Source organism: Grampus griseus (genome assembly GCF_964374135.1).
Source record: "Grampus griseus genome assembly, chromosome: 1".
In the NCBI taxonomy this organism is placed as follows: Eukaryota; Metazoa; Chordata; class Mammalia; order Artiodactyla; family Delphinidae; genus Grampus; species Grampus griseus.
Window position 1 is genome coordinate 138,925,156 of NC_139017.1, and position 12,305 is coordinate 138,937,460.

Sequence of the window (12,305 nt, forward strand, 5' to 3'; positions counted from 1 at the left end):
CCGAGACAGGGCACCCCCTCGTTCCCTTGCACAGCTGCCCTGCCTTCCCCGGACTTGCTGCAGGCCCTATTCTTCCCTCACCCCACCAAGTAGCCAAAGCTGGTGCAGCCCCAGGTGTCTGGGCCCAAGGGCAGCCCAGTGCTTTGTCCTGAGCTTGGCTTCGGGAGGAACAAAGCCCAGCCACGCCCACTGGTGACTCATCCTCCTGGCAACCTTGGGAGGGGGGGGTGGATCTGTTTAGAGAGAAAGAAATTGAGGCTGGGACAGGTTCAGCCACTTGCTCAAGGCTGCCCAGCTAATATAGGGCAGAGCTGTGTGCAGCCCAGAGTGTGTCTTTGGGCAGGGGGCTGTGGCCACCATGGCAATCAGCTCGGTCATCCAGACCCCATGCCTGCGGTTTCCCTGGACACGGGAGGTGGGAGGGGAGGGGGAGCATCGTCAGGGTCATTCCCGGGGTCTGTCCTGCTGCCTGAGCGCTGTGCTCCCCCCCCCCACCGCCTCCCCAGGTCTCTGTCTCTTTGCATTGACGCTCCTTTTCATCTCCCTCCTGCCCAACCCTGCACTGCCGGGCTGCCTCCCTTCCCTGCTTGCCCCCCCTCCCTCTCCCTCTTGCCGGCTCTCTCTCTGCTGCCCTGCCCACGTTTCCCTCTGTCTTCCTCCCTCTCGCCATCCCAGCACTTGCTGCCTTCCCATCCTCTGGGCTGTGCGGGTGCCCTCGGGCCTCACGCCTCCTGCCTCCCAGGCCTGCTTTGTGTTCAGCTGTAGAGCACGGTTATCTGACCATTGAGTAACTGGAGGCTTAGGGAAGCTGAGGGCCCTGCTTCCAAGACACACAGGTGGTTCATGGCTGGTCTGCCTTCCAGGACAAAAGGCAGGCTCCACAGTGTCTCTGAGGCTTGACAGGGGGCTCCGTGGGAGCTGCCATCGAGGCCACACCCTGGGGGTCGGCGGCCCAGCTCTCCTCTGGGCTCTCCCAGTGATTCACTGTGAGGTCCTGCATACTTTCCTGCCCCTCTCTGGGCCCTAGTTTCTAACAGTCCAGAATTCCAAAGACTGTGATTCTAAGACTCCTGGACTCCTAGGATTCTGAGGCCCTCTTTCTCCCTTGCCTGTACCCAGCTGGGGCACAAGGCCCAGGATCCCACTTTCCATGCACAATTACATTGGTCACAGGTGGGCAAGGTCTGTGGGTGGGGAGGGCTGCCTGGGGGAGGGCAGCCAGAGTGGGTCCTTGAGGGTCAGGCAGAATTTGCGGGAGCAGGACCTGGTAACAGGCTTGCTCACAGCCTCAGGACCTGGTAACAGGCTTGCTCACAGCCTCCTGACCAAGTGAGAACCCGGCAGCCAATTCACTGCCCATTTAATTGGCGTTGTCATAGCAACCTCCACAGCCTACCAGGTTCCTGGGGACTGTGCCAGCTTGCAGGATAGAGCCCCCTGCCTACCTGCAAAGAAAGATTATAGGCAGTAGTAAAGGGTAGTGGGTTTGATGTCTGATATATTTGGGTTTAGGTCCTTTAACCTGTGAGACCTCAGGCAAGTTGTCCAATCTCCCTGAGCCTCAGTTCATTTGTCTGCAAAATGGGGTAATGGTGCCTACCCTACGGGGGTTATGAGGATCAAATAAAAAAAATGCACACAACGTGTCAGTGCGGGAGCAAATGGCAGGGTTATTTTATGATTACGTTTTGACTGTAGGCCCTCTCCCCAATTTAAAGCCTTAGAATAGTCTAAGTGAGCGGGGTTTGCAGGGAAGGGAAAGGAATTTGGGAGCAGGTCCCCCTTCTTGTGTTCCCCCACTATGTCATCTGCCCCTCGCTGCCTGGGGTTTCTCCCAGCTCTGTTTCCTTCTGGTTCCGGGTTCTGTGTCTATCAAATTGAGCCAGGAGTCACAGTGGGAAAGCGGGGACATTTGCCTAATGAAAGTAGCATTTCAGCTCTAATTATAGCTCACTTGACTGGGGCCATTTGTGATCCACCTTCAGGCATCTGTTGGGAGGGGCGTGGGATGGGGGTGGGGAGGTTAGTTCAAGGTGAAGGAGTTACAATTCTGGGTGCTGCTTATTGAAAATGAGGTTTTTTTCATGCGTCTTAGAGCCTTCCCATCTGAAAGGGGGACCTCACAGATTAACCAAGCGTACTTTCCTATCAGAGACCAGAGATTTTATGAGATCCCAGCAAGGTTAGAGGCCAACCCAGCTGATCCTGTGAGAAGAAGCTTGGTGTAACTGCCCCCTTCTGCACAGTGGGACGTCCCATGTCGTGCCTCCTGGGGCAGCAGCTAGACCCTGTAGTTCCCACTGCCTGAGCCGCTGGTCCCCTTGGAGCGGGCAGTCCCCGTGCGGAGGTTGTCTGCCCCTGTGCCTCTTGTGACCTGACACTGCAGATGTGCTTGCTCAATAAGTAGCTGTCAGGCACTTGCATTCTTTTATTCAACAGACATTTCCCTTTTTGTTAATTTGTGAACTTACGAATTAGAGAAAGTACCATTGGATTTGGATTTCTGGTGCAGGCTTCTCTGGGAATTTATAAATGCCTCCGGCCACTCCAGGGTGCAGTTGCAGGCCCTTGGTGACTTGGAGGATTCCTGATGTCTGAGAGACAGTGGAGCTTGTCACTCCTGCCTCGGAGAACCTGGGGTTACTTGGACAGCAGGCCAGAGGCATCCCTTGCGGCATCTGTTTGTGTGTGTGTGTGTGTGTGTGTGTGTGTGTGTGTGAGAGAGAGAGAGAGAGAGAGAGAGAAGGAGGGAGGGAGAGAGAGAGGGCAGGAGAGGACAAGAGGTGGAGAGAGGGAGAGGTGTTCAGTTCAGGGGTGGAGGCTGCGTCGTGGCAGGCCGTGTGGACTCTAATAATGTGTAATGTGCATCCCCAGAAGTGAGACCAGGGCCCTCCCAGCCCTTTGTATCTGCACTTCATGAAATAAAACTAGGGCAACTGTTTGCTGAGTTCCAAGTTTGCTCCAGGCCCTGAGTGAAGGGATTTCCATGTTTCCTCATTTAAACCACCCACCAACTCTGGGAGATTACGTAACCCCTTTTTCAGGTGAGGGGAGCCAGGGTGCAGAGAGGTTAAGTGACTTGTGGAAGGACCTTCATGTTAGTAAATGAGATTTGGACCCAGGCCTGTCCGGCTCCAAACCCATGCTCTGTCTCCTGCGTCGTGCTGCCTGGGGCCTTTAGCTTTAGTTATCCTGAAAGTGGACGTCAGATGGCCATCTGCTATCTCGCGGACTCTGCCTGAGCAAAGGTCCAGTGAGCCTCCTCCCTCCAGTGACCCCTCTGCAGCCCAGGGTTGCCGGGAGACCGGTGGGGCCTACTTTTCTCATGTGCAGTGTCCAACGCCATAAGTTAAGCAGTGCAATTGGAGTTGAGGGACCTGGGGAGGAAGCCCAGCTCTGCCCTTCACCACAAGACTTCGAGCAAACGACTTTCACTCTCTGGGCTTTGCTCTCCCCACCCACCTCGTGAGGAGATACTGCACATCAACACTCCCCAGACTCACTTCCCAGGGCTGAGTGGTGAGAAGCCTCACCCAGGAGCCCGCGGGGCAAGGTCTGTGTCCTGCTTTGGGGAACAGCTGCACCCCAGCGGAGACGGCAAGGTTCTAGGAGAGACAGCTGTTGGAGCACCCAGCATCTAGCAGCCGGGCAGGTCACTTCCCCTCGCTGGGCCTCTGCCTCCTGTCACTCCAGTGGCTGCTCCTCAGTGTGCCCTCCAAGGCCTCTTGTGTCCCGGCGTTCCAAGAAGGTGCCTTGGCTCTGTGAGGGTAGGAGGGCTGGTGTCAGGCACTGCTGAATCCTCGAGAGCCTGTAATTAGAGCTGTCTATTTAGGGACACAGCAAATGTCTTATTAATTATAAAGAAAGGAAGCAGACGGATTGTTTAATCATTGTCCTTGCTGAAAGGTTATGCAATTAACTGTATAAATATTCATTCAGAGTTCAAGCAGCTGCCTGCTGCACTGGGGTATGCAGAACCAGGCCCCCAGAGATGGTGTGGACAGGTCAGGGGCCATTTCAGTCACCTGGGCTTTTGGGCAGAGAGTTTGGGGCTGGTTCTGGGCCACTTCTCTACCTGCAGGAGCAGGAGGGGAAAAGGAAAAGGGCAGGGTTTTTAGTCCAAGGAACCGGTACTCTGCCCCTCACTGCTGTGCATTTTGGGCCAGTTACTTGGTCTCTCTGAGCCTCAGTTTCCTTATCTGTAAAATGGAGTGCTTACCTGCAGGACCACTGCCCTACTCCATTCCAGAGGTGCCACTGACATGATGATCTTTGTGAATGGTGCCCCTGGAGTTTGCACTCACAGCCTGCAGGGCCCACTTACCTGGCAGGGTGAGGGTCAGGATGACATGGGAAAGTATCAGCTCCTCAGAATGGAGCAGGCTGACCCACTGTAGGTGCCCAGTGAATGTGGCTCCCTGCCAGCTCCTCTGTTTCCTAAGGCCTGGCGCAGGGATATACGGCTGCCTCGTCCCTCCATCCCATGGTTCCCTCAGGGGCTTGCAAACATACAGAACCTCCTCTATCACTTTTCTGGGAGTGAATTTAAGAGATGAAATATCCTATATCTTTTAGACTTGTAGAATGATAACTCAGGGGTTCTCAAATAGGGTGCATGAGAATCACCAGGGGAGGTGAAGTGGGGGGGAGTTGGCTAAAATGCCTGGGCTCTGCCCTCGGAAGTTTGGATTCAGTCTAGAGTGAGCTGGAGCCAAAGACCCTGCACTTCCAACAGCCCTCACACACCCACCCCTTAGTCAGGACTCCAGGACACACTGGTCGCTGCAGCCCCCTCGTGTTCTGCTGGGCCCAGAGTGGGAAGTGCTTTCTCGGGTTCTGCAGGGCGTGGGTGATGGAGGTGCTCTGGGCCCCTCTCCGGACTCCCAGGCCGCTCACCACCCTGCACTCGCCCCGAGGAGGCCGTGGTAAAGGGTCTTTGAGTGTCAGTGTTTTCCAGGGCTCTACACGACAGTATCTGTAAAGGGAAATTTCTGTAAAATGAATCCTGTGAATCCTGTATTCCCAACAGGTCACCTTATATTTGTGAAATGTATTCCTAGGGATAACTTTGGGATCCACAGTTAGGGGTCCGAGGTACTCCTCTCCCACAGCGTAGTAGTGTCTGGGGGCCTTGACTCAGATACCTGCTCCCAACCCCACCTTGTCTGTGCCCTTTTCTCCATCTCTTGTGGCCTCTCACCCCAGCTATGCAAGTAAGAGGAAGAAAAACTGGTCTGAGATCAGAGAGAAAAACTGAGGGTAAGGCACCAGTAACCTGCCACCTGCAGGGTGCAGTGGACTGTGCTGTCTCTGGCATCAGACACAGCTGACTGCATCCTCACTCGGCTCTTGACAGCTGTGTGACTAGTACCTGGTGATGGGTGCCATGTCTGGTACACAGCAGTGCTCAATAGCTACTCACTGAGGGAACAAACAAGTCCTCAGCTCTACACGTGGAGAGTAATAGTAGGTATCATTAGTGAGCACTGGCTGGGCTCACAGGGCTTTACAGACATTAACGTAGGTGTTCGTAACAATCCTGTGGGATAGGGAATAGTATTGTCCCCACTTTATGGGCACAGAGATGAGGATTGCTGGCCAAGGTAGATAGCCAGTGAGTGACTGAGCTGAACCCAGGCAGCCAAGCCCCAGAGCCCATGGCCTCGACCTTCGTGCTGGAGGCCCCAACATAATCTTCACCCTGCTGGGTTGTTGTAAAGATTAAATGGAAGCGTCTAGCTCTGTGCCTGGCACATCCTGGAGACCACTGAGTTCGGCCTCGTGTACCCCCTGAAAGGCAGAGGGAGCCAGCCGCGGAGGCCTGAGATGCGTCTGCCTCAGCTGGGTCTGTCACGTGGGACCTTCTGGGACGCTCAAGATGAGAGCCATCCCCAGGCCTGATCAGGGTTCTCATTCTTTCTTCCAAATTGAGAATCAACCCTGGGGCTTCGAGCCCCTGATTGAGTCAGCCTCTGATTGCAGCTGCAGTAATTATAGCTGTGTGGTCCCGCTGGGCCCTGCCACTCAGCGGCTGCTCTCAGCACCATCGCCAGGGGAGGGGGCTTGGAGGGAGCTGTTGGGGCCTTGGTGAGCCCTGCACATCTGCAGTCATGGAGTCACTGATCTGGAAGGCAAACTGAAGCCCACATGGGGCATATCTCACCCAAGGGCACACAGCTGGAAATGGCAGAGACTAATGCAGGGCAAGGCGGCTCCACATTGCTGGAGCCTAAAGGGAAGGCTTGGAAGGGTGGAAGGTCGGGCCGGTGAGGCAGGCAGGGGTTGGCTGGATCAAGGAGGGCCTTGAGGGCCAGGGGCCAGGGGGCCACGAAAGGGTGTTAGGCAGGGCAGTGGTGGGGTCAGTTATAGGATTCAGGAAGTCTTAGGGGAAGACAGGGGCTTCTTCTCAGACGAAGAAACTGAGATATGGGGCAGGAAGGCCCTGGTGGATTCCCAGGGACTCGGGCCAGGTTGCTGGAGCCTGGCAGTAGGACCGGTTGGCACCATGCCCTGTGTCCCCCGCGGCTAAGCCATGCACGTGTGTCTGTCTCCACAGCCAAGCAGGTGTGTCCCGCAGAGAAGCTGAGCTGTGGACCCACCAGCCACAAGTGTGTGCCTGCTTCATGGCGCTGTGATGGAGAGAAGGACTGCGAGAGTGGAGTGGACGAGGCCGGCTGTGCCACCTGTGAGTCCGGGGTCAGGTCCCCAGGGTTCGCCACGCACAGTCAGGCAGCCTCGGGGAGCAGTGGCCGCTCGTGGGGAGGGGCCAGGTTCTCCAGGGGGCTTGGCAGGTGGAGAGGAAAAGGTAACAGTCAGGACACTAGTAATGGCCGGGCACTTTGCAGAGACATTCTTTTTCATCCTCACAAACACCTCACGAACAGCCATTATCATCCCCATTTGTGGGTGAGGAAACTGAGGCTCAGACAAGCGAGGAAAAGTGCCCACGGCTGAGTGCTGGAACTGAGATTCAAATTCAGGTCTGGACAGCAAAATCCATGCGTTCTTAAACCATGCCTGCCTGACATCTGCTCATCCATTCCATACATCTGTACTGATCTCTGAGCAAGGGCAGGGAGACCAGGGTGGGGACTGTAGTGAGAGATGGTGGTGGCCCGGGCCAGGGCACTGGCAGTGTCAGGGGTAGGGAGGCGGACTGTCGCTCAAATCTCAGATTTGAGCCCCCGTGCCATAGGGCAGGAAGACATTCCCAGCAGCCTCGGCAGGGACAGATGGAAGTGGTCACTGGGGCAGTTCCACATCACTGAGCTTCAAACACAGGGATTATCTCCTTCCCAGGGAGCGGGCCAGCAGGGCCTGGGCCAGTGGGGAGCACAACCCAACCGTGCATGTTACATATTTGATGGGCGCCTACTGTGTGCCAGGCCTGGAGCCAGGCTCTGAAAGGACCGATAAGGTGACTGCTACACAGTCCTCCCTCTGGGAGCTCATGATTAACGGGGTAGACAGACTGGCTCTCGTTACAAGGCTGTGAGGCTGGGCTGAGATCTGGGTGATCCCTTGGGGGCTTTTGCCAAGCACGTGCCCACCACTGTCTCCCACCCCCTCCCTTCATCAGCTTCTGTATTTCATCCTATCCATCCTTCCAGGCCCAGGGGAACGCCATCTCCTCTGGGGGCTTCTGAGTCACAGCACTGTAGGATTCTGAGTCTGGAGTTTGGATATGTCTGAAACCGGAAGCATCTGGTTATGGGGGCAGATCCTGGCTGGGGCCAGCAGTTTCAAAGCCCCGTTGATGGCATTGGCTCATTTCTTCAGCTGTGATCATTTTGTGGGGCCTCACTGGCCAGTGAGAATCCTCTTCCCTCCCCCACTCCCTGAAAATCAGATGTTTCCTCAGTCATCAAGGCCATCAGCCACTACCGCAGCGGGTAGGAATAGCTCTAACGAGGGCATGTTGTGGCAGGACTGTTTCCTGTTAATTATAGGAGATAGTGGTGTTCGAAGGGCCTGTGGGGCTTCTCTGCTTCAGCTCCTCAACCACCGGGGGAAACAAAAAGAATTCTCCCTTCTCTCATCCCTCAGAGCTTCTTCCATTCGTGAATGCTGGGCGAGGGGGGTCCCTGGGCACAGGCCTGAGGATGTAGATCTTCAAGGTGCTGTCAGCTTCCAAACCTTGGAGCGAACTCAGGATAAAGACAGCACTTCTTCTCAGAACTCTGATCGTAATGAGTCCTCCCTCCCTGTCTGGACAGGAAGGAGGGGAGCTAACCTAGGCATCAGCTTAATCTTAAGGGGCAGACATCACAGGGTAGGGTGTGCTTTTTCCACCAATGCCCCAACATCCCAAAAGCCCAGAAAGGGAAAAAAAATGCATCTGTCAGAAACTTGGTAGCGCTGTCAGCAACACATGACACGAGCTGCCCTACATGGTGAAACTGAAGACATCGTTCTCTTTTATGTTCCCTAACGATGAGAAAGGACTTTTTCCCACCGGAAAATAAAAACACAGACTCTTGGCGCCCCCACGTGGAGATATCTGGTGCTGCCACCACCGAGTTACCTGTGGCCACAGCTCCTGCATCCACACCCTGCCTGGGCCCCCAGGCCTGTTCTTGGCCTCTGTGTAAGGAATGAAGGAGGGAAGGAGGCCAGGTCGCTGCTCTAGAAACAGCCTACACTCCAGGATGGGAGGAAAACCAGAAAGCCGAGATGAGTTAGAGTAGGAAGTAAGAGCCCCAAACCTGAGTTCTGGTTCCCTCATCACCATGGACTGACTGTGTGACCCTGGGCAAATTGCTCCTCTCTCTGGGCCTCAGTTTCCCCATCTGTAAACTGGTAGTTGGGCTGGTGGTCACTAAGGCTCCCCCAGCCTCTGAGCTCAGAGCAGCCCACCAGAGAGGGGAAGCCCAGGGCTCCAGGCAGGGCCAGTGACCTGTGCCCTGAACTACTGCACATCCCTAAATTACTCCTCACACCAGGGCCGTTCCAGCCTCCATCCACACCACACCCACTCACTGCAGGGAGCTCCTCTGTGCCGGGCCTTCAGAACAAAAGTGGATCAGTCTCAGAGCCCACCCCCATGCAGTTTGTGGTCACGGGGCAGACAGAGAAGGACACAAGACCCAGACACCTGAGCAGGCTGTGAAGGGTACCAGAAAGGAGAGTGGAGGTGGGTGGAAACTTGCCAAGCAGGGGAGCATGAAGTGTGTTATGAAAGAGGTAGAATTTGGGCCCTTGAAGGATGCAAACTCATCGTTGCGATATACAGAGACAGTGGTGGGCAAGAGATGGGCGCCCAGCAGATGGGGCAGCTTGGGCAAAGGCTGGGAGGTGGGAAAGTGTACAAATGGTCCAGTGTGCGACGTGAAGCCGGAGCATGTGCGGGAGTGAAGTGATGGGGCAGAGCAGTAGCTCCGTGCCAGTGGCCTTGGATGCTAAGCCCAGGGACTTAGGGTAGTTCTGGGCAAACTGGGGACGGGGAGGGACCTGAGCTGTGTTGTAAAGAAGCAGGTCCAGACCTTGTTCCCTGGGAGGGTCAGTGTCATGTTACATATCATTTCCTGAGACCATCACAAAGCCCTTCAAGACAGGGCGTGTTCTGCAGTTTTAGAGACTCCTAGTCCCACCATCCTGCTGGGAGCAGCACAGGAATTCCTACTCCCAACGAGGCTGGGGAGGTTCAGGGTGGCAAGTGTGCTGCCCCAGGACATCCAGCATGACCCTGGCAGGACCCGGATTGGAGGCCCCCTTTGCTGTCCCCTGTTCGGCGCCCCAGCCGGGCTCATTCTGGCCCGCGGGTGAGGGTCAGGGCCCCTGTAGCGGGACCAGCGGGCCGGGGCACCGGGGATGGGATGGGGTCCGGCGGGCCGACCGGCTCTCTGTCCCGCGCAGTGTGCGCCCCGCACGAGTTCCAGTGCAGCAACCGCTCTTGCCTGGCCGCCGTGTTCGTGTGCGACGGCGACGACGACTGTGGCGACGGCAGCGACGAGCGTGGCTGCGCCGACCCGGCCTGCGGGCCCCGCGAGTTCCGCTGTGGCGGCGACGGCGGCGCCTGCATCCCCGAGCGCTGGGTCTGTGACCGCCAGTTCGACTGCGAGGACCGCTCGGACGAGGCGGCCGAGCTCTGCGGCCGCGCGGGCCCCAGGGCCACGTCCGCGCCCGCCACCTGCGCCGCTGCCGCCCAGTTCGCCTGCCGCAGCGGCGAGTGCGTGCACCTGGGCTGGCGCTGCGACGGCGACCGCGACTGCAAGGACAAGTCGGACGAGGCCGACTGCCGTAAGCCACCTCCCCTCCGTATCGCCCAGAGCCGCGGGTGCGCGACTGTCCGCCGAGGGGCCGCGTCTCCTCGCCCTACTCTGATCCTAGTAATGTTTTAACGGTGGCAGCAGGACTTGGGAAAAGTGAAGTGACTTGTGTGAGGCCACGTGGCTGCTAAGCTGCGGAGCTCAGGGTCTTCACAGGTACCTGTGACCTTCAGTAACGCTCCCCCCCCACCCCCATACCTCCCATCTCTGCCCTTCCCTGTCCCAAGCAGTCACCAGTGGTTCCAATGCCAGACACCTTGGTACACTCAGGAAGCCCCCCACCCTGCCTACCTGCTGGGCCTGCTCATCCTTCAAGGCCTTGCCCAGGTTCCTCTGATGGACCCAGCTGAGCTGCGTCTCTCCCCTGAGCTGCTGCAGGTCCCTGGCACCCTCTCTTACAGCACATCCACGCTGTAATGCCCTCGTTGCTCGCCCCTCAGCCCCACTGTGCACCCTTGAGCTCCTAGAGGATGGGGAGTCTCTTAGTAATCTCTGTGTTCCCCACCTCTGCACAGCACCGCACACACATTGGGCGCTCAGGAGGGGTTTGCTGAAGGGAAGAGGTCGTTAAGTAATGAGCACGGAGACTCCAAAGAAGACCACGTGTCTGTTTGGAGGGGTGGCCCTGGGGAGAGACAGTGGAGTGGGAAACAGGAGACCTGAGTTGTAGTCCTGCCTTTGCCAGCTAGAGTGCTGTGTGACCCTGGGTGAGGCCTTCCCCCTCTCTGAGCTTCAGTCTTCCCATTTTGTGCCTTGGCCGGGTGTCCTCCGAAGACTCCCAAGCTCAGCGACCGGTTCTGGTTTTGCCAGGGGTGGATGTGGAGTGGGGGTGAGGGTGGAGGTTGGGGGAAGAGAGCTGTCCCAGCACCACAATGGCCCTGACTCTCTCCCCTTCCCCTCTCCTGGCAGCACTGGGCACCTGCCGTGGAGACGAGTTCCGGTGTGGGGATGGGACTTGTGTCCCTGCCATCAAGCGCTGCAACCAGGAACAGGACTGTCCAGACAGGAGTGATGAAGCTGGCTGCCTGCAGGGTGCGTGTGGTCAGCAGCAAAGGGGCAGCATCCTCTGAGGCGAATGCCTGAGCTCCTCCCCCTGGCTCCGTAGAGAGCAGCGAGGGAGACATCACCCCTTGGTCCCTAAGATGCATCTTCCCTCAGAGCATTACTTGCCCCTAAACCACCCAGATCCCCTTCCTGCGGCCCTAGTGGCACTAGACCTGGATTTTTAAGGACTTTGCAAAAGCTGAAAGAGACCTAGGGGGAGGGGACATGAAGGCACTGCAGGAAGTCCAGCCCCCACCATTGGTCCACATCTACGCCTCCAAGCAGCCTCCCTCACTCGTTCCCAGACTGAGCAGAGGCTGAGTCCCACTTCCCAGGGAGACCACTTAATTCTCAGATGGCTCTGCGGTCATCACCCTGCAGCAGCAGCAGGGACCCGGACCCAGTGGTCATCTGGAGAAATGGATCAGTGATTGGGCAGTGACGTGGCCTCCTCTATCTAGGGCACTTGGAGCATAGCTCCCCCTCAGGAGATGGTCAGTGCATCCGCCAGGGTCTCTGTAGAGCTGCTGCTTTTCCCTCCAAGTTCCCTAATACTGACAGATCAGACGCAGAGCCCCATGCCCTGCCCTCCTAGATGATGCTTGGGTATCCCGATTACCCCTGGGGTCCTGTCCTTCTGTGAGCAGAGCTCCCTCTGGCCCTGTATTCAGCTGTCTGTCCTGGGTCACTTTCTGGAGACCAGCAGGGACTGGGGCTGGAGCTCTTCTCACCTCTCATGGGCCCAGCCCACCCCAGCCCTCCCTGCCGAAGGTCTCACCAGTGCTGTCCACTCTCTTGTCCGGCCCGACAGAGTCAACATGTGAGGGTCCCCGCAGATTTCAGTGTAAGAGTGGCGAGTGCGTGGACGGCGGGAAAGTGTGTGATGCTCAGAGGGACTGCCGGGACTGGTCAGATGAGCCTCTGAAAGAGTGTGGTACAGTACCTCTCTCCGTCCCGCTGCTGGACTAACCCTCCCTGCCACGCCCCCTCCTG

At 57.1% G+C, this 12,305-nt stretch overlaps 1 protein-coding gene across 9 annotated transcripts in view; it reads left to right on the forward strand.

Annotated features, from left to right (window-relative positions):
* The window catches only part of LRP8 (LDL receptor related protein 8), a 77,735-nt gene that overhangs the window by 37,886 nt on the left and 27,544 nt on the right, over positions 1-12,305 (forward strand). For 3 of the 9 annotated variants that reach the window (XM_082666365.1, XM_082666367.1, XM_082666366.1), the window contains exons 4-7: positions 6,557-6,685; positions 9,856-10,239; positions 11,178-11,300; positions 12,124-12,246. In XM_082666365.1, the coding sequence (XP_082522491.1) occupies positions 6,557-6,685; positions 9,856-10,239; positions 11,178-11,300; positions 12,124-12,246 (759 nt within the window). Of the gene's footprint in view, positions 1-6,556; positions 6,686-9,855; positions 10,240-11,177; positions 11,301-12,093; positions 12,247-12,305 lie in introns of all 9 variants that reach the window. The other 6 variants (XM_082666368.1, XM_082666369.1, XM_082666364.1 and 3 more) reach the window with 5 other exon arrangements.